The 23,953-nt window shown below is 36.2% G+C and overlaps 1 protein-coding gene across 3 annotated transcripts; it reads right to left on the reverse strand.

Moving 5' to 3' along the window:
* Window positions 1-11,006, reverse strand: LOC131304207 (malate dehydrogenase, glyoxysomal-like). Of its 3 annotated transcripts, none has more exons than XM_058331356.1 (10): window positions 10,706-11,006; window positions 8,672-8,887; window positions 7,119-7,433; window positions 6,264-6,353; window positions 6,050-6,133; window positions 3,166-3,201; window positions 2,975-3,064; window positions 2,769-2,863; window positions 2,562-2,634; window positions 1-180 (listed from the first exon to the last, which is right to left on the reverse strand). In XM_058331356.1, exons 1-9 carry the CDS (start codon window positions 10,775-10,777, stop codon window positions 2,562-2,564), a joined length of 1,071 nt encoding a protein of 356 aa, XP_058187339.1. In that variant the 5' UTR covers window positions 10,778-11,006; the 3' UTR covers window positions 1-180. The 3 variants fall into 3 exon arrangements, with proteins under 3 accessions (XP_058187339.1, XP_058187338.1, XP_058187340.1); XM_058331355.1 differs by lacking the exon at window positions 1-180 and adding an exon at window positions 1,225-1,706; XM_058331357.1 differs by lacking the exon at window positions 1-180 and adding an exon at window positions 2,286-2,483.
* Window positions 11,007-23,953: the final 12,947 nt, after the last annotated feature.

Here is a 23,953-nt window from a genome sequence, read left to right on the forward strand (position 1 = left end):
GGAGATGAAAAGAAACCTTGCCACTAGCCAGATTCAATAATTATAGCTAGGAAACAGTACTGGAAACATGTGTAATGAGAAGAAAAAACAGTGGGTCTAAAGTACAATAACAAAATTATGAACACGGACTTGATCATCACATATCCGTTAAAGCAACTGCCAAGGCCAACCACTGCTCCCCTGTTTTTATTATCCAAAAACAAAACACCTTATGACTATATATGTAGTAGTATTACGTAGTACGGACGCAGACACAAATACGAACAAGGAAACAGGTATAAATAAAGTTACCGGATAAGATAAGTTACCAAACATAGGAATTAACGCGGCCATGGCAACTTTTGTCTGCGTAACGGTAAATTTTAGTTGCATGAATATCTCTACCTTAGAGCTACTCTGAATGCTTAGATTAGTGCTCCTATTGGAAGCGTTGTCGACCGATGACACATCACTTATATACATACCACGTAAATTCTTACAACACTTCCTGCTCAATACGTAGTTATATTCTCCAATAAACTTCTACAATTAGCAAAGCCACCTTGTCATGTCCCATGTTTGTTCCTCCCAGTATTCTTCGTGTCTCAGGCTTGCAGCCGTGTCCCACCATAAACACTATTAAAAGTTCATAGATACGTCATTGGACGCGGTCTCGACGTATCGCCTGCCTTTGATGAGTCCAATACGGGTACAGCCACTCTTGCGTACGTGTGTCGGTGCATTTAGGCTTTTGGTGCATTGCCTAGAGAATCAATAATGAGAGAGACTCTTGCGTACGTGTGTCGGTGCATTTAGGCTTTTGGTGCATTGCTTAGAGAATCAATAATGAGAGAGAGAGAGAGAGAGAGAGAGAGAGAGAGAGAGAGAATAGAAGGATTGTGGGGGCTGGATGTTGGGATGATGCGAAGTTTGATTCGGCCTCTTAATCATGCAACAACGCACGGGCTCTTCATCGTCATAATTGTTCAACCAAAACTTTACATATTCATATGTCTTAACAATTATTCAGTTCTCCCATAGCAAAGCCACATGGTGCTCCGGGACACTCAAACACCATACATTCTCGTGGAGTCCATAACTAAAGGTGTATCAACTCCACATAAATGTGTAATACTGGAATGATCCGGATCGCCATGTGAACGTGCTCCGGGACAACTGAATAAGTACTCAATAACAATTCTCTCAGGTCATAGTAGTATTTGCGTCAATTACGAGTCAAAACCATAACCAAAAAATTTGAGCTCCACCTGGGCTGCTCCAATATTCAAAATACCCGCACGTTCAAGTCCCATCCAAATAATCGTAATCCTTTTTTCCTGATAATACCCTCCATTAGTCACAACGCTCCACTCGAAATTTCGCACAGTACTCGCATTCTAAAACGGGGACAAAATAGTCAACACAAACTCAAAAGGTCTTACACCGATACACGTCCACGAAAACCTGGACCGGCAATAAGCCCACAAGTCAGAACTCAGAAGGCAGAATCACCAACAAATTACCCCAAGGGATTTTGTACCCAAGGCACGACTTGATGGCCCAGGCTTCAGCTGGCCCTGTTGTTTCCTCCAAAAAATTATAGTCTAGGCCCCAGGTCTGATTGGGCTGGGTCAAATTATGTGGATGGTCCATCTCTGGGCCATATATATACTGCTTAGAGGCCCAATAGCAAGGGCTAAAGCTGCTGGCAGACTTCCAGATTAGAGCTGCAAATGAATAAAGCTTTTCGCTGACTTTCAAGACTTGACTCTAAAAAAAGCTCGTTCGAGGTTATCATTAAACAAACCAAACATGAGCCTAAATTTAGGCTCGTTTACTAAATGAGGTCAGCCAACACCTAACAGTATTCGGCAAGCAAACCTTGATTATATACATGATGAAAATTTCATGCACAAACCTAAATATACATAAACATATATAACTTGCATACGTATAAACTTATCTGTATACATAAAAATATATAACTTTCATAGGTATAAATGTAATTTTGTAAGTGCATAAACTTATTTATGCATAAAATTTTAATTTTATTTGCACCTCTACACCTGTATGTGAGCATTAGTATATGACTATTTAGGCTCGTTGAGACTTGTGAACAATCATGAGCTTGACTCAAGCCTATGCCAGCTCGGCTCGAGCTCGACTTGTGAAGGTTTCATTGAGTTCAAACTCAAGTTTGAGTTAGCAAAAACTTAACGACCAAACCTGACATTCTAAAACTCGGCCCAGTTCATCTCATTTACAGTCAGTCCTATTTCAGGTAACAACAAAAGAAAACCAGTGTATTAGAGCTTTAACAATATCCATCTCTTTATTGAGGGATCTCACCTAACCTAAACCCATGGAAGCAATTCGAAGGACATTGAAAACTCATCCCTTTCTTCTACCAACAGGATACAACATATCACCCAGTATAGAACTGATCAGTCATATCTGGTTTTGATACAACAAAAACCCAGCAACTTATTTCCAAGAACTGTGATCTGAAAAAATGGGTATAAAAGGAAACATAGAAGAGGGGTGAAATACGCATGCAGGAAAACCATGCTGGTGGCACTTACTCATTTCTTGATAAAAGAAACCCCCTTCTGAATGCTTTCTGCTAACTCTTTCTTTGCCTTCTCCAGTCCAACCCTGTCACAGCAAAACAAAACAAACCAATGTGAACAAATGGGTAGCTGAAAAAACATCACATATCGGATCACAACATTGGATAAGAAAACACAACACTATCCATATTTCCCAAAATTTTCAGATGTGTGACCAACCTTTCGTACTCATTCAAGGGGCCGAGTGGGTATATCTCATCGATTCCTGTACGGCCAAGCCGTACTTTGGATGCAAAGAAAGGAAGCTCAGTCACCTACAGTGACAACCCACTAATTTGTTACGTACACATCGGGAGAAAGTGCAAAACTCTTTAGATGTGAAAAGAGAATAAGTGATGTATGGCAAGTGAAATTGGGTAGGATACCTGAGAAGCCACAAAAGCACATTGAATGACACTAGTGTCTCCTCTCAGGCCTCGCAAACATGCATCAGCAAATTTAACTGCAGCATAAGCCTGAGGTATTTTGATGTGAGAATCAAGAGCTGAAAGTTGAGATTATTTCCGCAACAGAAAAACTAGCAAGAAAAAGTGTGGTAATTGTAAAAATGGCTAACCATTGATAGCGTTGCCGATCCCGCCCCAGCTTTTGCCTGACAGCAAATCCAACAAGCATGGTTATTAAGTAGAATAAAGTTGTATAGAAACACGGTTATGTAAGTAGAAACATGGTTATGCAAGAAAATAAGGTTGTACGGTATGATATTGTTTACTTATTCATTCATCTATTACCTTTGCATTACAATTGAAGCTCACATTACAACTGAAGCATATACCACGACACACTGCACAATTGACTTGTAAGGCTGCTAAATCTAAGAGAAAGACAACTAAAACCGAAGCTCTTCCAATCATTTCTTGACTGATACATTCTCAGTTGTATCATAGGCCAGATAACCTAAGACATATGAACAAAGAAATTCGAGTCATCAGTTAGGCATGATAATGTATTGTGCCTCTTCATTTATGGAAGGCAGCTCGCTTATCCTAATTGGCTGAAGGTAAAGCCATGCAGAACCCAACACGGAGCATGAAAGGAACAACTACAGAAAATCATGCATAAGGCTGAGGAGAAGAAAAGACAAACATTCACAGCCAAAAGCTGAGGATCCCAAGCCATGACTATCCTAGCCCCCAAATTATTGCCCAGATTATGAACATGCAACCAATGCTCTGGAAAACAATGCCTAATGGCAGACTCCATATTACTACCACGAATTTAAGTCTAAACAAGGCCCAACAAACTAAGCCTTTGGGAATATTGTGATGTTCTTTTCATTCAGCACGTCCTTTCTAGGCTTCGGGTTATCTCATCAGCCCTATTTGGCAACTTGTGTAATAAGTTTTTAGTTTAACCGAGTCCTATTGATGCTTTTCATATATTAGTCTGCTGCTGTTAGGGTATTACGCAGCTGTTGGGTCCCAGGTGGGCAGAAGATAGTTCATAGTTGTGCTTAGGATTTGATGCCATCATCTCTTGTCCTTTTAATCTATGTAACAATCTCAAGGATTAATATATAAAAAAAAAATTGCCGTTACAAAAAAAAAAAAAAAAAACAGTTGCCAGTGTGCTCTCAGAAGCGAAGTGTGTCATAATAGTAGGATTGCCCTTTTTGTTCCTCTAATTATATTTCTTAAGTTTCAGGAAATTGGAAAATTTAAAAATTTGTTGGAGATGGTGGTCGTGGCACGTGAACCTTGATATTGTTTGTGATGTTTTGGGTCTTCTAGGTGGTCCATATGACCCAAAAAACAAAAACACACGCTGCAAGTTTTTTAATTTATTCACTTGGAGCTCTAATTTTAGTAGAAGCAGACTGCAATCAAACCTTTGATTCATAGACCCTAATACTTTTCTTAACTTTTTGGAACCACAAATAAGAAAGTTTGCTAGACATAAATTCGTAACAAAATGCATAATGGCTGACGCTGCTCCAAATTTCCTACACTTTGGTGCAGGACCAGTTATTGTTTTTCTGATTAGTATCTCAGCACCGCATTGTTGGCAAGTCAATGTGCCATAGTTCATGCTTGCAACTTTCCTACAAGTTAGTTGGGGGTAGTTGAGTTCTCCAGGTATAATTTAGGGCCAGTAGATCCTCATTCTGGTAGTCTGGATACTGCAAACTACAAAATATGGAAGTAATAGCCATCATTTACTAATGCTCAGTGAAATGCAGAGGGTCTGAAAACATAGAGGATAGCAATCGCTTAAAGCCCCAGCTGTCCATATATCACCGACCGCCACTCTCCATAGAGTAGCATCCTCTTTCGAACTTTTTTTCATGGCAATCACATAGCTAGTTCTTTGAAGTTCAGACCCTCCTTGCAATTGTCTTGGCTCTTGACATTAGCCAATGATATATGGTACCTTTTTCATTTTCCTGCTGTAAGCGAGGTTTTAGTGCACTGACACCTTTCTTATTCTACTTCGGAGGGAGAACATCAGCATGTTTAATCCATATGTGATTGTTGTTAGACTTGTCCCACATCGCTCATCTAAGCCACCCAAGCTTGGTTAATAAATTCTAGAGGCTACTCCACCTATTGCCAATTGGTTTTAGGTTGGAACCCTCCAAGAAATCTAACATGGTATCAAAGCTAGGTATTGGGTGGCCTCACCTCTCGTGGGAAAGTCTCTGTCATCTCTGTCGCCCGAATCAGTCAGTCAGCTCCTGGTCTGTCACCTCCACGTGCATCCAGGCTGCACGTGAGCACGTGAGGGGGAGTGTTAGACTTGTCCCACATTGCTCATCTAAGCCACCCAAGCTTGGTTAATAAATTCTAGAGGCTACTCCACCTATTGCCAATTGGTTTTAGGTTGGAACCCTCCAAGAAATCTAACAATTGTAACTTAATGGAATCAAATCTAGATGGGCTTGAAGTTCGTTCTTGATCCTAATAGGAATCCTTAAGAACATCTAAATTAAACCGCTAAATCTAAATACAATGCAAACTTTAGTAAGACTGGATGAGGGTCAGAATCGGACCTTGATACAACCCCTTGGCTGCCCTAATATCAACAGGTCTTTTCCCAAGGTTGGAAAATCATCAGACACTACCGTGGTGTATTTAGGTCTGGCAATGAAGCTTCTCAACTATCTTGTTAGTCTCATGACTCTCATCTACTTTCAAAAGGTCAAGAGGCTTAGGAAGCATTGAAGAAAATAAAGCAGTGGATCAATCAATCCTTTAAGGTAAGTGACTATCATCATGAATGTGTGCCACATCACATTCATGGATACATGCCGCAATCCACAAAAGTGCACATGCACACACGGATGACCAGGAACTAAATTCATGTTGAGTTGACAACCACTTCAAACTTGCTGCAGTTTTAGAAGCCCACCCAAACACAACAGTTATGCACAACAAAGAGGAGTACTGGAGCTTGGAACAAATATAGCAACAAAAAAGTAAAAACTAACAAATGTCTTTTACCTCAACAACTTCAGTTCCACCATTCTGAATACGAGATGTCAAATAGTCAGTTTCTTCTGGGGTAAAAGAGCATGGAGGTTTAACCTGGATAGGAGTTGACAAATTGTACGATATGAGGAGGCTAGATTCTCTCTAAATAACAAGAATCTATCCAGCCGGACTTCATAGACTTCATAAAAAGATATATAAATACAAGAAGCTAGTTCAATTGAACCTGAGACAGAAGCGGTAAAATCGTCACCCCTGCATGGCCGCCAACAACCGGAACGTCAACTTCTCTGGGATCAAGTCCCATAACTTCAGCCTTCAAAAATTAAACAAAGGAAGTTAATTAGTGCCATAAAAATTGAGGATACTAAATCATGCTCCTGCAAAGCATGATATCAAAAAGGAAGCAAATCAAGATTTTATGGAGTTTGGTTAAAACTGAATTACCGAAAATCGCTGACACCCCTAAGCAATTTTATGTTTTGGAATGCATATTCCCAAACACAGTCATTGGTAGGGGCTACACCTAGGTATCAAAGTAGTGAATTTATAAATCCAAGGCGATAGTTTTCCTATTCACTCCCTTAAACTTATCCTCGGGTAGTATGGGGTCGCAGGTTCAATGGTTAAAACTCAGCTCAGCCTATTAACCTTCAGGTTATGCATTCAAATATGTGGGCAAACGCTCCATGAATTGCTGACTGGCGTTGCTAATATTCGGGGGGCAGCTACAAACACACTAAGCTGTTCGTGAATAGCTCAAGCCCAAATCGTTTGGAATCAGTTTGTTTCCTAAGTGCATGAGCTTAGGCCAAACTTTTATGCTCCTTCAGAAATTGCGCCCAACCACATAATCGCACCCAACCACATTATCTAGGCTTGAGTTACACTTTGAGCACTAGCTCGTTTACATTAGCAACATGGGTCAGCAAACAATCTTAAAGTAGTTGGACCATAAAGATGTACGACAAGGAACAGCTGTTGCAACTCAGTTCCATTAACCAAAGAATGGAAATCCCATATTTACCACACTTTTGCATGAAGAACATGATGTAACGAATTGCGATTGATTAATGCGTACCACAAAAGTATTGGCTCTGACAACATCAAGCATTGTAACTCCCAACAGCCTCTTTGGATCATAGGTGCCAGCTATCTTGAAAACCTCTGCTGCAATTGGTATTGTAGAGTTCACAGGATTACTGATCAAGTTGACAATGGCATTGGGGCAGCATTTGGTGATCCCTTCACAAAGGGTTTTGACGATGCCAGCATTGATATTGAACAGATCATCCCTTGCCATTCCCGGTTTTCTTGGAACACCAGCAGGAATTATGACAAGGTCCATGCCAATGAGGGCATCCTCCAATTGGCTTTGTCCTAGAAAACCGCATACCTATGGATGAGGACGAGTTCAGATCCATGGACATATAATAAAATAACAGCATAATGAATGTTGGAGCTCGAGATATTCATTTTATACCTTCTCATTGTCAAAAATACATAGTAGAAGCAGAGACTTGAATCATTAATTTTGTGTTACCTGCCTTTTTTAAGGCATGCAATTTTGCACAAGTAAAATTAGTTATATCAGATTCAACAGGAAAAATTGTGTTTTATTGGATCTAACAGGAGAAGTATAAATGCCAAAGATTCAACTTCTTGGAATTACTGTAGATTTTCCCAACATGTCACAAAAAAGGAGAGATTATCCTGTTGTGCTTCAAACACGTAGGATAATTTTCCTTAATGATTGGAGATATCTATTCAAGTGATATTGTGAAATTAAAAGGAATTTTTATTGGAATGAAAATTCACCGTGGGTGGTGTTTGATTTGAAAGTGGTTTCCATTAAGAAGGAATTTTTGGTCAAGTTTGGATACCAAGTCCAATTTGGAAATAAATGGCCAATATTTTTTGGTTTCCTTCTCAACGGCGGTCATAGTTTGTGTATGTATATATTCCGTGGTTTGGTACAAGAATATATACAGTATTGGAGAGGAAAAACAGTGCTTGGTTAATAGCATTGAAGGGAGAGCAAGAGAAAAAATATATTGTGAGAGTTAGGAAGAGAAAAAATATTAGTGAGCGTGGACTTGGGGGGTTAATATTTATCTATCTTATTGTACTCAACTAATATAGTGGAATTCTCTTTTGTAGTGGAGTAGGTATTGAGACAGAACAACGTTAAATTTTGTGTTCTTTATTTTTCTTTGTGCTTGTTCAATTTTGTGGCATGCTTCCATTGAGGTGGGGGACTAAAAATCCTACCATATCCTACATTTAAAACAACACTAAAAACAAACATGACCACTAACTGAATCATAGCCAAACCACATACAAATATTGTTTCGAAAAAATGAAAAACTTTTCACACTTAAAAAGGTCCTAGTTGGAAGTACGGTGTTTCAGCAAATAACTGTTCCTAGTTTCCTACTCCCCAAAACCATCCAAAAGCATGGTTGCATGCCCAAATGTTAAGGATTAGCTGAAAAAACCTTCAAAAGATATAACGACACCAAAGACCAGGATCACAGTCCCAATATACCGTCAACAAGCTAATGATTGACATTATAAAGCAAAACATAACCCCAGAGAGAGAGAGAGAGAGAGAGAGAGAGAGAGAGAAATTACCACTGCACCAGTGTCCATGTGACTGATATCTGCTGTTACACCGGGACTATTGACAACATCGTAGAGATGGAGAACTGAAACCAATGGATTCATCTTCATCAACATGGCCAGAGGCTGCCCAATCCCTCCTGCAGCACCCAAGATTGCAACTTTGAATCCGGGAGCTCCACCTTTCGCCCGACAGCTGACTTGTTGCAATCCGGAACTTCCCTCCATCTTTCGCAGTGCACAATTTATAGGCAATTATCATCACACCCCAATATATAACAAAGGTCTACGTCTAACCCAAACAGAGAGCAGCAAACTAAATCATACATACAAGTATCCAATCCAGGGGTTGTCCTAGGGGGTTGCAGTAGGGGCTCTGGGCCACTGCACACCTCCCAATTTTCCCATTACGGCTCCGTTTGTTTCGATGTAAAACATCTTACATGTAAAACATTTTTTCGAAAAACAAACTTTAAACTTATATTTTCGGTTGTTTGGTTGGCACATGGAAAATATTTTTCAAAACAATGGGTTTCTTAATAAACATATGCTCAACAGCTGTTGAAAGAAACCAATTGACAGGTGTTGCCATGGTTTTCTTGGTTGTGTGAAGCCACTGGTTGTTGCCAAGAGTAGTGCTTGTCCACCGAGGGCCAAGCGAATGAGATGATGATGGATTACGTGACAAGTGTTCATTACGTCGTCAATTTGGAAAACAACTTACAGCCTTTCTCCTCGTGAGTCATTTTACGCCAACTAGTGTAAAATAATTTACGCGGTAAATAATTTTACCGAGCTTTTGTGCAGCCAAACAGGAGAAAATGTGGAAAATGTTTTTACTGAAAATATTTTACACCCAAACAAACAGAGCCTACATCTAATATATTTTTGGTTTTGTTTGTACAAGTTATGAAGAATGGCCCCCACATCACAAACCTAAGTTAAAATTCTTGTAGTACTATTCCCTTCAGAAAACATATACCACTCATTTACTTCCCAAACGTTTACTTATGCAATCTACTTTGGTATTTTTTGCTGTATGCAAGCTGGAAATGTATGTCACGATATTTATTTCTGATATTTTTTCCATACATTTCTTTGCTGTCAATATTTTAGATGAGATTTTGCTGTTAATTATGAATATGTGTGATTTGGTCCCCCCACATTAAGAATCTTGCGTCCACAACTGATCCAATCCACTATCAAAAATCTAAAAACAACACAGTTCACAGCACCTAGAAGCTGAGTAAATCATTCACATGAATCCCAACACAGACAAAGCTTAGAGACAATTATATCAACCCAAATTCATCAAAGGAAAGCAAGTATGCGAAAAAATACTACCTCCGTCCTAATTTAATTGTCCTTTTTGGGAGTTTGTATCACTTTTCAATTGATTATATCTTGTAATTTATAATGTTTTAAACATTCTATTATAGAACAAATCGAGATCTATCAAACAACATCCATATTGGATATAAAATTCATTACCAATTTAAAGATATAACTAATTTTTTTTATCCAGGGGACCAATAAATTAGGACGGAGAGAAAGAATAGAGAATAACAGCCATAAAGTTTTTGGGTCTCAGCTTTCCATGAATACAAGAACAATCTTGTCAACTAAATGAATTGGGTCTCTCATTTCTAAACTAGAATTCAATTTTTGTATACCTATAGATGTTCGATCAATCTAACTTTTTTTGCATGCGTATACTACTCTGCTGGTCCTACAAGATGAACAGTTCTGAGTTTTGCAATGAACGCATGGTGGGGCCCACAATAGGTGGTGGAAACTTGGGGTTTTCCACCTATGGCGGAAAGAATTTAATCTTAGTTTGAATTTTATCAACTAACTTCCTATTTGGGTCAAAGTTTTCATGAATACTAATTCAATACTCAGCCAACTGAGTTGGGTTTCTTGTTTCTCAACAATTATTCCCAAAAAACCAACAGATGAGATGGCAGTTCATATACAACACAAAGGTAGATGTAGACATTGAAAAAATCAGCATAATTTTGGAAAAGAGAAAGAAAAAGTAAAGACCTTGGGATAATTAGGGTTAAGTTGAGCTGAAATTCTGGCAATCCGTTGATTGGCATTTCCGTTCGCCTCCATTTCTTTGCGTGCTTGGGTTGTTTGCTCAAAGAATTCAAGTAAATGGTGGGTTTTGATTTTGAAAGGGACTGCCTTGTGATCGAAGAAACAGAGGGGGAAATAGATATATGCGAAACTGGGTAATCGTATGTCGGTTTGCGTGTATCCTAAATTAGGATGAGGGTGAAGATGACGTGAGAGTCTGAATTGGGAAGTGTGGAAACTGACCTCTTGGGTTCTCGAAGCTTTATGCCAACGGAAATGAGGAAGACAACTTGAGATTAAATTTTTGGGTTTTTTTTTTTATTCGGGAGTGGATCCTTTCCGTCTAAGTTTTGGACTGAACCGGACAATCGAAATCTTGACTGTCCAATGTTATAATTAATGGTTTGAATTTGTTCAGAGACTTTTCGCGTGAAAAGTCTATGACCAGATCTGAACCATTAATTTTTCCATTGTAACCACATAAATTATAATTGTTTTCTTACTTGAAAAACTTGGACAAAAGAGAATCCGAACTCTTTTTTTTTTATTTTAAACATTTTTTCATCACATTTTCTTAAAATGAGTTCGACTAAAGTTGAGTTCCGTTAACTTTGAAGACTTTTTGAAAGTTTTATCCTTATTCAAAAAAATTCGTATTCGTTAGTTTTGCATCAAAATTTTGTAGATTATTGATTCGTCTTGACAAGAGCAATCATAAAAGTAAATATTTTTTGTACCTTTTAAGCTTAAAAGTGGATTTTTTTCAAACTATTTGAATAAAAATAATTTTTTTATTTTTTCAAATCAATAATTCACAAAAATTTGGTACAAAACTAACAAACACGAAATAGCTATCGACTTGATTTATTATTCAAATAAGTACTCAAGGAACATTATTTTAGGTCTAGGAGATTTCGAAGGGATCTATCTAGATGCACTACAGAGATCCTTGGTCCGGGACGCGGGGGCTCTGCTGCCCAAAGGGCGCAGCAGCCCCTATCCAAACCACTCAAACGGCAACGTTTTGGTTAAAAAAAAAATACTTACCATCAATTTGCAATCCTATGAAGTAGAAACGTGATTATGAGAGTCTTAGAGACAAAATTTGATTATGTCTCTTCAGAATAATATGATCAGAATAATATGATCTTCATACCAGTTCAAACGAATTAAAAATTGGAGTACTTAATTTTTTAACTATATTTTTTAATATATAAATGGTCCCAAAGAATTAAATACTCAAAATTTCACTCCGTTTTAAATCAGTACAAAGATTTTGTTATTCTTATCATAGTATTCTAAAAGGTCATAATTAATTTTTGTTTATAGAGCTCTCATAATCACATTTCTGCTTCATAGGGTCCTAAATAAAGAACATATACTTAATATGAGAGCTCTAGAGATAAAAATAAATTACGATCCTTTAGAATAATATGATAAGAATAACAAGATCTTTGCACCGATTCAAACGGAGTGAAAACTTGAGCACTTAATTTTTTGAGACCGTTTATATATTAAAAAATATGATTAAAAAATTAAGTACTCTAATTTTTAATCCATTTGAATGGATGTGAAGATCTTATTATTCTGATCATATTATTCTAAAAAGACATAATCAAATTTTGTCTCTAAGGCTCTCATAATCACGTTTCTGCTCCATAAGATTGCAAATTGATGGTAAGTATTTTTTTTTAACCAAAACGTTGCCGTTTGAGTGGTCTGGGCAGGGGCTGCTGCGCCCTTTGGGTAGCAGAGCCCCCGCGTCCCTTGGTCCGATTGTTTTTTGGCCCTCCGATTGAATTTCTCCACCACAATTATTTGCTATCTAATGTAAATAATAAAACGCTAAAAACAGTTTATTTTGGTGTTGTTCAGGTTAAAATAGTGTGTTATTTACGAAAAAAGTTCATGTGGTATGGAAAAAAATCATGAAAATTGCATCGCGATGTGTGTACTGTATTAGAATTCTATATACATACATATTCTTGTACCATTTGAACTTTGAAGTACTTTTCTCTCCACGATACAATGTACAGGACCCTGAGAGTATTTATTCGGCGTCTTAAAAAAAGAGTATTTATCCGGCCAGTTATATATTCTTTTCGCATCTTAATGTAGGGTTTGATTTCTGGTTATTGACAAGGTGTATATATATTGAACGGTCTCCATTTTGAGAGTATTCAGGATTCCCAGAGTACTACATGGAACAGATTACGAGATAGGTACATTATCATTTACTTTTGTCGACGGAATCGTTGGAGACATGTGATGTGACCCATATTATGTCGTGGCGATATTTTATTTGTAGGAAATAACCACATGGTACTTTCGAAGTATCCAATAATTGACCCCATTTGGAGTAGTTAATATGCATCCTTATCCAGGGGAATATATATAGGAGATATAACCTGTAAAACTCACGCATTTCCATATCTTCTTAGCTAGCTAGTAAAAAAGGGAGGAACAAAGTGACTGAGTTAATCTTGAAAGTGCATGCAAATAATGGGGTGAAAGCACATGTTATGATTTTCTTTTGGGAAATATTCTTTGTCACCTAACTTGTGGTGGGATTGGTATTGTTTCTTTGACAAGATTGCTAGCTATACCCAAATTGATAAGAGCAGCCATATTATAGCCAGGGGGTATGAATGCAGAAAGATAAAGACGAAGCAAAAAAACACACATAGATTTACGTATTTTCAGCCATTCAAATTAAATAATTCACTTCTGATAAATAAGAATTGAGAAAATCTTTTTAACGGCGGAGCCATGAATAGTTGTTTGCGGAGCCAATCGCGACCGCCCAAAATATTTTTGGACGGTTGTAATTGACTATTACTGCTGTAAAGAATTTGTTCACAGCTGAACTGTGAATAAATTTTTCTCATAATGATTACACAAAATTATATATAAGAATTACTCGAAACCTCCCACCTTCGAGAAAAGGAACCTCAACATGCCCATACATCCTTCTTGGGGGGAAAAAGACATGGCCATATATATAGTCGTCGGAATGTCAAATTTAATTAGTGTGGCATTTTTGTCGTGGGAGAGACCAAATGGAGGCAAGGACGAGGGAGGCTCCAAGCGCGATTCTAAGGTGGGGAGCTAGCCACGTGTACCTTGCGGTAGAAAACATGACGATCAAGGCTAGCGTTAAACATTGTTCTGTCATTGAGACAGATTCGTCTCTATTATGGTGATTACGATTTTTTTGGACTTATATTCTCAAAAAGCAATGATCGAAATCCCACCGAAGTAGAACTGCAATTGATGGACCTAACGAACCAACTCAAGTTTTGTACTCCCTCACATGAAGAGACTCATGACTCACATGAAAATATGGAGAATCGATCAGTCCAAGAAACCACTCTCCAGAAATCTCTTTAAAACAAATGACGAAAAACACCTGTAAATAGAAGTGTTCGTGACTATTTTGAATAGTCACAAAACGAAGAGACACAACTGTTTATCCGACCAAATGTCAATGAATAGACGCAATTCTATCCTCCAAATTGTATCCTAAAGCATCTCCTTGGTGATGCAGATTGCGGAGTGAGATACCCTAGAAGTTCGAGGCTCCTGGATTTTCCATGGTCATGAGTGGCAAGGAAAAAGCAATTCAAAGGAGGACATAAATGTGGAGTGGTTGGCATGGTTTGTCCTTTAATTGCTTCTTTGTTTTTTTCTTTGACTTCTGGGAAAAAAGAGAAAAGGCTCGGTCGACAAAGAGGGGTTCACTTCAACGAACCTCTATTTTTTGAATTGATTTTCACTCTTCTTTTATCAAAAAGCACTCCTTTTTTATTTATTTTTATGATGTGAAATTACATGATTACCCTTTTTACGTGTGAAAGGAAAAATGTACGAAGGGTAGTTTCATAATTCTACATGGACGAAGACAGAAAAATGACGTGCACTTGAACAAAATGGGAGTGTGAAAATCAATTTTCTTTTTAAAAAAAATCTAAAATCACTGGAAATCGAAGGGCTCACTCATTTTCTCACATATTCCCCTAATATTTATGTATTTATGTTCTAGTACAGTACGTTTATCGGTGAATCCTGGGAGAATTTTAAGAGTTTTTTTTTTCACTTAATTCGGAGGCCGAAAATGCACCGGAGTAAGGGTCAGAGAAATTAGGGTTTAGTTTTTTTTTTTTTGAACTCCCCTTATCTTTCCTTTGAGCATCTCCAACCCAACCCAACTCTCTATTTCTCTATTTTGGAGATCCAAGGAATTATATTTCATTCTATTCAAAAGTGTATTCGAAGCCTGACACTATTCGTAACCAACCCAACCGCAATTTTCTAATCTTATTTCTATTTCTCAAATACACATTCATTCCTTTTGTTAGAATTTATATCATCGTATTTACATTGTTCACTTAACGAAATATGAGTTCGATCGGCAAGAACCCTCATAAGACTTCTCATTATTTAAAAGTCATGAAACATGATAATCTCTTATGAAATGCTAGTAAGACTTTTTTTATATATTTTTACACAACTAAGTCAATACAATTGTTTGGAAGATATTGAAGTAGAGGATCTAATTAAATTCTAAAGGACTCTTGTTTACTTGGTCTAATAGAAGGGTTGGATTAGTTGGATCATTGTAGTAGCAGGATTGTTAGAGCCTTGGTTAACTTCCACTGGCAAAATTTGTTCACTGAATCTGAGGTAGCTTTCCTTGCCCCAGCAATCTCAGATCACAGCCCTATAGTTGTACGGACCCGGGGATCCTGTTTGTAGGGCAAATTGCAGCCATCCGTTAGTGTTTTCAACAGTCCGGATCGATTTAAATGAAAACTCTTCTCCGGAAAAGTTTCATTTGAATTCGGACCGTTGAAAACACTCACCAATGGCTATGATACGCACTACACGCCCTGTAATGCAGGATGCACTATAGGGTTTTCGGGTCCGTTGTTTCTATTGTTCCTCACAAGGGAGCGGAAAAGCCCTTCAAATTTTTCAACTTCTGGATGAATCATTACGGGTTCTCTCCTCTCCTTCCTCAGTCATGGGGTTTTACCAATAGAAGACCTAGCTTCTCCCATGTTGATTCTCTACAAGAAATTATGCCTCGTTGTCTTTACAATTCAAAAAGAATTTTCCAAAAAATTCTCCCTAGATTCCTCCAAGATTCCTCCTACTTCTAACATTTCTCTCTCTATCTCTCTCCACTTATTACCCCTACTATTTTTCAAAAAACTTTTCAAATACCAAACCAAACACAGTAAAGCGTCTCAAACCTTGCTATAGACACCCCAATTTAAACTTCTTAAAATTCCTTAATTTGTGGCTTTTGGCCCCCCGACGATGAATATGGATTAATACGAGCCTCGGTTTTAATCGGACTTTGCTTCTTGGATGTTCAAAAATCAAAATCAATTTGATAAAATAAGTTCCAAGCGCTCAGAACCATTCTCAAGCGCTGAGGACCTGTTTCAAAAGGCCAGATTTCGCTCACTCCTGATCGCTCAGGAGTGATAATCCCAAAAGCTCAGGAGTGATCCTAAGCACTCGAGTCAACTGTTTTACTCTAAATTTCTAGCTTTTTCAGCAAGCACATGGCCATGTTTATTCAACTATTCGGTCTTGCTACAATAACCTCCATCAGAGATTTCAGAAGACCAAATCATGTTGTTTTTCCCTCTTAAAATATTTTTTATTTTATTTTCATTTTAAATTTCAAAATTCAAAAATGTTGCCCCCCCTATAAATAGCAGGCTCATGCTACGTTTAGGACACCACGAAATATTGCACCCTTACTCTCTCATTCTCAAGTGGAAAACTCTTTTTAGCAACAAAAATCACTTTCCAAGTCATGCCAAAAATCAAAGCCATCAAAAATTTATCAAGAAGAAAATGCAGGAAGTTAGGAGTTACATTCAGTCCTAATTCGTGGATTTTTCCACTCCTTTCCATCTTCAAAATCCAGCCAAGAAGTAAAGTTCCACTCAAGAAGGTAGAATTCTTCTACTTTTTCAAATCACTAAGGGTTGTTTCCCTTCTGAGGGAGGCCATTCAGCCCACTCTAGTATTTCCTGTTGGATGTGTGGTTGAATGGCCTTATCATAAAACAAGGGCAAAAGAGTTGCATACAAAATTTTCAAATGAGCTTTTTGGGACTCCCGAGCGCTCAGGAATGCTTTTGAGTGCTCTGGAGTGGTTTTGTTCACGTTTCTATTTTTCTGATCGTGTATTCAAGGAAAATGAATATTTTGGAGATCTTATAACCATATCATTAAATTTTGTTGTGAATAATCCAGAGTTTTCAGATGTTTCCAGAAGCATTTTCATTTTCAGAAAACAAAGTGAAAATAACATATCGAGATTAGTATGCTAAAGTTACATTTTCCTTGAAAATTCTCTCTTAACGCCTTTGTTAATATTGGAGGCATTCTAGAACTTCCAGAACCTGTTCAATTTTAATTTCAAATGCAATGAGGCAAGATTTGGATTTCTCAGGCCAGTTCTTGGCTGTTTAAATTCTTTGCTGAGCATTAGCCTGTATCATTAATATTTCTTTCACTTCAAACATTACAGTATACTTGCTTAACCAAAGTTTGTAGGATCAGGTAGCAGAACTCCTGAGCGCTCAGGAGTGAAGTCCTGAGAGCTCGGGAGTGCTCTCAGTAGCAGATTTCTATTTTATGCGTCATCCTAATATCTTGCATTATCTCATCAATATGCATTCTACACCAACACAGGTGTGCACCTCTTTACTTGCTATATTTGTGAATATTTGCTAGTTGTCCAATGAAACAAACTATTTTCGAAAATCCCGTAAATGCTTAGTAGATACCGATTTTAAGTCGGGCAGGGGGTGCCGTAAAACCCTTCCTTCCTTGTAACATGGCTTCCAAATCCTCAAACGAATCTCTGGTTTTCAATTCAATTAATCATTTTTCAAAATCAAATGGTTTCTCGGATGGCAAACCATAAATCCGGGTTGTGACTTTTCAATTTTTTTAGAATACACCCGGGGCTGTGGTAGCCCACACTTGCTTAAGAGCTTTTAATAATGAGTTTAATTTTAGTGAGGGCAATTAAGTAAATTCATACCTCATCCACTCTTATCCACCCATTTCAACTATTACTCAAATCAAGTACTCCATCCATCCCAAATTAACTGTCACTTTTCACTATTTGGGAGGTCTCAAAATAATGTCTATATCTTCTTATCTATAATATTTTTTTATATACAATTAATGTACGTTGTTTGATAGATCTCAATTAGTTCGATTATACAAATTTTTAAAATCTTGAAAAATATTATATGTTGAAAAATATAAGAAATTTTATAAATGACACAATTGCCGAAAAAGGACATTGAATTTGGGACGGAGAGAGTATAAGCTAATCCTTCCTCTTAGTTAATCCCCCCATAACATATCCACCCTTTATCACAATTGTTTCTTATCCACCAAAAATCTCATCCTTCCAACAAATGGGTCCTAACGGTGTTAAAGAACAAACCAATACTTATCCCCAAGTGCGGAGCCACCTCTCCTCATATTGGTTGGAATCTCTCAAAACCCTAGCAACCACCAAGATCTTTCTTCTCCCTTCCCCTCCCCACCTGTGCATCAGTGGGAAGGAAAGGCCTTTATACTTGTCTCTTTGTTTTATTTTTCTTTCGTCTCTTCAAGTCAGCGACTTTTTGTTTGATTTGTGAGAGTTTTGTCTCTCGTTTTCTCAAGAGTTTTAGTTTTGTCTTTGGACGAATATTTGTTTATAGATCGGGTTCTTTCAAAGACGATGTTGCTTCACAATGATATTTGTGTCAACAATGCTTGTATCGTACATGATATTTTTGGTGAGACAATTCGTGGAGGCTTGTCAAATCTGTAGTTTTTTGGAAATTTATTGGTGCGTTCATTCTTGATTGGAGTCCATCTGATCCTCTGGGTATTTGTTGTCCTTTATCCTTGGCCAGCACTTTATCTCTTTTGAAACTGCTAATTTGTAGGTATGAATATATAACAGATCACAAGTGCCATTGTTTGCGTCAAAATCAACATCTGAGTCGGGGTGAAAGATCAGTTGACTTGTTTTTTTTCTCTCATTTACAATAGTTAGATGATTAGTTTGGTTTCATCCAAATTTTTTGTAATGAACTCTGTTATGTAATTGCCGCTGAGCTATTATTAATATAATCTTCTCCATGTTAACCAAAAAATTATTAGTTGGAAATTTAAAATTCTGTTGAAATTTTTTCAAGGTGCTGCTAGCAGTTTGCGTTACATTCTTCAATAATAGAGCAGTAGATTAGAACATCCCCATTGTAATAAGCAAATGAGTGTGGATAAGCAAATTTAACAACAATGCTCAAAAAACATCCCACATTGTAATAAGTAAAATTATAAGTCTTTTAGCAAATAACCAAATTTCACTCATTTCATAACCAAACTTAACAACTTTAACCAATAATCAAAACTCAAAAACACCCTACATTGGAATCGTCTAATCGAGACGATTAATTTGGTGTGGTCGAGTGTGTGATTAGAATTCGTTTACGATTGGACAAATGTGTATTGTGTATAGTGGGGTTTTTTTTTGGTTAGGGATGCAAAAATAACTAATGTGGAGATAGAGGTTGTTAAGTTTGATTATGAACTAAATGGATAATCAAATGCTGACGTGACACATTTTGGTTATTGATTTTGATTATTACCATTGCGTAGAGTTGAGTTTTGTTCACCTTCCACTTAAAAAGGTGAATATTAATCCAGCAACGATGAGTTAAATTATAGATGATCGAGAAATATGAGCTTTACTTTTGGAAGAAAAGAAAGAGAAACAATTTGTAGTTGAAGCGAAAAAGATATAGAGCAAGTGAAGAAGAAAAGAATAAAATAGTAGTTGAAATACGAGTATATATAAATTTTGGAACCAGTTAACTTATGTAATGTGGGGTTCACAAATTTTGATTATTGAAAAAGGTTGCTAATTTTGATTATCCAAAACCCAAAATTTGATTATTTCTAAGGATGTTGCTAAGTTTGATTATACCATTGTGAACCATTTTTTGCACAAATATTGTTAACTTTAACAACAATTGTCTTTTGATTATACCACTGTGGATGGCCTAAGGTATTTTACTCTTCTTTTACGTTTCTATTTTATGATGCATTCTTATGAATTTAACTTAAACTTAACTTAAATTTGAAAATTGTCTTTATTTGAATTTTTTTCGCATTTTTTAGTTTTGCACCAAACTTTTATAGGTTATTGATTCGTTTCAACGAGAGGAATCGGGAAAAGTGTTTTTTTTTTTTTTTTACTTTTACCCAAGTATTTTGATAAATAATCACTTTTTAGCAAAAAAAAATTGATTTTTTTGACTAAAAAGTGGTTATTCATTTTTTTGTTCCTCCCCCTATGGTTGAGTAAACAAAGAACCTTGCACACAAAAAAAAAGAAGAGGAAGAACCTTGTATTCTTTTCAAATTTAAGAACGCATCTGTTTTTTTTTTTTTTTTGAAAGATTAAGAGAGTGGTGGATTTGTGATATAGGTTATAGGAATAGGAAGAAAAAAAAATCGGTGTTGTTTTGATAGATAACTCTAGGAAGAACACCATATATTCGATATATTTTTGCCCAAAAAAAACGTAATGGAGGGAAGTGAATGGCGGGAAACAAAAGGAGAGAGAGAGAGAGATTGTGTGAAATTGTAGTGGACCCCTTATTTTGGTTATGGACTAGAAGTGACCATTGTGAACCTCAACATTGTTAAGCTTAGCAATCTCTTAAGTGAATAATCAAAAGCTGATGTGTCAACTTTTGGTTATCTATTTTTGATTATACCACTGTGGATGGCCTTACCCTCATTCATATTGGTTAAAATAGTGTGGCTTCCACCACAAAGTGATGTTATACTTATCAAAAAGTGTATTATATGGTAAACATGACATCACTTTGTGGTGAGATTCACACCATTTCAACTAATAAGAATGAGGGTAATGTTCACTCTCTTTTGGGTGAATAAAATTGGACTCCATTGGGGATGCTTTTAGATAATTACTATTACTCCCTCCGTCCGTTTGGCTAAATAAGCCAAGTGGATTTTTTTTTTGTCTTTATTCAAATTTTTTCCGCATTTTTTAGTTTTTCGACAATTTTTTGGGGATTATTACTTCGTCATGATGAAAAGAATCTAAAAAGTAAAAAATTGTGATCGAAACCTAATTTTTTTTGAATAAAGACGAAATAGTTGGCTTATTGGCTTATTTTTGTCTTTATTCAAAAATATTAGGTTTCGATCGTAATTTCTTACTTTTTAGATTCCTTTCGTTATGACGAATTAATAATCCCCAAAAATTGATGAAAAACTAACAAATGTGAAAAAAAATTGAATAGGAAAAAAAAATAAAAAGCCAGTAGCCACTAGCTGAACGGCTCTTTTGGAAGTTCATGCTACTTTTCGGTTGATTATATCTTACAGTCTAATAATATTTTAGGTAATTTTGAAAACATCGTTTAAATTAGCTCGTTGAGATCTATCAAACAAGATTCATATTGCATATAAAAAATATTACCAATTAAAAGTTATAATTAATATTTTATCTAATTAAAATAAAACGTGAAACAAAAGAATGGACACAAAGAGGGGAGTATTATTTTTGGCTAATGACTATGGCAAGAAAAATGAAGCTTGACCGTCAATCCACTTGCACGCTCGTCTATATGTTTAATTCAATTCTTTTTAGATTAAAATAGAAGAAGCTTCGGAATTTCGAAGTGACGCGACATTCTACCACACGCTCAGCTGATTCTTCACGGCTACTCAAAAGTTGCTTTATGATCTTTTGCAACTGCCAATATACTCCAATTGATTTATTCGTCGCTTGTCTTACCGGATTAAAGAATTTATAACACTTTATTCGGTATGAATTTTGTTTGACATATCCGAATTAGTTTTGCTAAATAAATTTCTTAAATAACATTAAACCTTATTCCTATAAGTTAAAAGATATAAGTGATTTACAAATATTACGAATTTCAAAAAAGGACAACGGACAAAACAAGAAAAAAGCCCGAAAAGATAAGAGCATAATCTTTCAGTAGGGCTTTTCACTTCCGCGCTCAATCCTTGTTCTGCACTCATGCTCATAATCCTTTCAAGCTCATGTTCGTACTCCCGCACACGCATTATGTGATTTAGACCTTGTTCTCCCAAGCTTTTTGGGAATTTTTTTCTTGTTTCATCCTTCTTCAAAAAAAATTGCAGTTGTTAATTCTGCGTCAAACTTTTTGTGGATTATTGATTCGTGTTGACGAGAATAATTGAAAAAGTAAAAAAAAATTATTTTTGCCCAAATATTTTTGATAATATCAAAGATAAAACCCAAAAAATAGGCTTTTGGGGCTTTATCTTGGATTTTTTAAAAAAATTTGGGTTAAGTAATTTTGTTTTGATAATATTCCGCAAAATTTTGGGGCAAAACTAACAAACACAAAAAAAAAAAAAAAATTCAAATAAGTACGAAACATGAAAGAGCTCCAAAAAAAAAAAAAAAACTTAGAAAAATAAAGTCTTAACTTATTACTACTACATTAAATACAAGTGGTTGGATCGTTCATCATTTTAATACTAGAAAAGTCAATTACTACGATTTACAAGTGAAGATTGTCTGTCATCGACTTCATTCCTAATTTAATGCAGCCTAACATCTAACAAGTAAATCGTTAGCAGTTGTCCTTCTAGTTGGATCTTCATTATCTGTTTTAATGTTAATTGGTATTTGATCAACGTAATTTTTAACAAGATTATTATTGTCGACGAGAGATTTTAAAAATAAACAATTTTGATTATTAAAGGCAGTGACCCTAAAAGAGAACACACAAGTGACCGCTTAATAAGATCGTCCATCTAATCCTTTTGAGGGACTGAAGAGCATCCTATATATATATATTTGCATTCTAAGTACAAGTTAAAAAAATGACACAGACCTGTATTCATTAAATAGGAAAAAAAAAAACTCGGTTTTTTCGGCCCAATTATGACTTGAAGCTTTTAAAATTCGTGGGTAAATATATAAATTCAATTAACTAACTAACTACTAAAGTAGAAAACAATTTGGTTGAGTATTTAATTATAACGAAATGGGAAAATGACGGTCAATGACGTGTTTAGATAATTAATACCCGTTAAGGACAAGCTAAAAATATTTGTTAATGCTGAAAATGTCCTTGGCGGGTATTAATTATCCAAACACATCCAGAACCGTCATTTTCCCTAACGAAATCAGCACATTACCCAAATGAACCAGACCAACAAAAGAATATTAGGCTCTCAAAATAGAATCTGGATAATTTTCACCAACCATATTCCTCATATTGGTTTAGTTCCACAGAAGAACCTCCCCTTCCCTCCAATTTAGCCTTAGGTGGTGTTCCACTTAACTTTTTTACACAAAATAAGTTACTGTAGTTTTTTTCTTATTTGATTTTTTTTTTTTTGCATTTGTTAGTATTGCGCCAAACTTTTGTGAATTATTGATTCGTCTCGACGAAAGGAATGCGATATTTTTAGAAATAACCACTTTTAATTAAAAAAGTCAAAAAAAATATTGTTGCTAAAAAGTGGTTATTTCCAAAAATATTTGGCTAAAAGTAAAGAAATTTTACTTTTTCGATTTCTTTCGTCGAGACAAATCAATAATCCACAAAATTTGTCGCAAAATGAAAGTAGGCGAAAAAAAAATTGAATAAAGACAAAAATGATACTAAAAGTTAAGTGAAACGGGGCCAGATTGAAGCAATGGAGTATTTAACTTTTTCCTGAAAATATGAGTTACGCCACTGTCCACAAAATGTCCAAATTCGTTGCATTTATGCCTAACCTGTAACTAATCTTTCCTAAAGATTCACGTGGTTGATTAATTTGATTCCAACGTCTCGGCTTAGCAATTATCTAGATGTGATTTTCAGACGGGGGACTAGTAATGAGCAAGTCACTAAAAGGGTGTAGTAATCATTTGAATCGTCTGTTTTTCCAATCGATGATTCAGATTCATTATTAATTTTTACCAAATAAAGTTATGTTTTACCAATAAAAGATAATAACATATCTGAACCATTAATTGTCGAGATGAACGGCTCGGATTGCACACTATGGAAACTACTACAGGGTTGCTCACTACGAGGTGATTTTTTTGGTCGTTAACTTCAAAAGTCCGAAATTAATCGAGGTGCATGCA

This window comes from Rhododendron vialii, chromosome 10a (assembly GCF_030253575.1).
Source record: "Rhododendron vialii isolate Sample 1 chromosome 10a, ASM3025357v1".
In the NCBI taxonomy this organism is placed as follows: domain Eukaryota; kingdom Viridiplantae; phylum Streptophyta; class Magnoliopsida; order Ericales; family Ericaceae; genus Rhododendron; species Rhododendron vialii.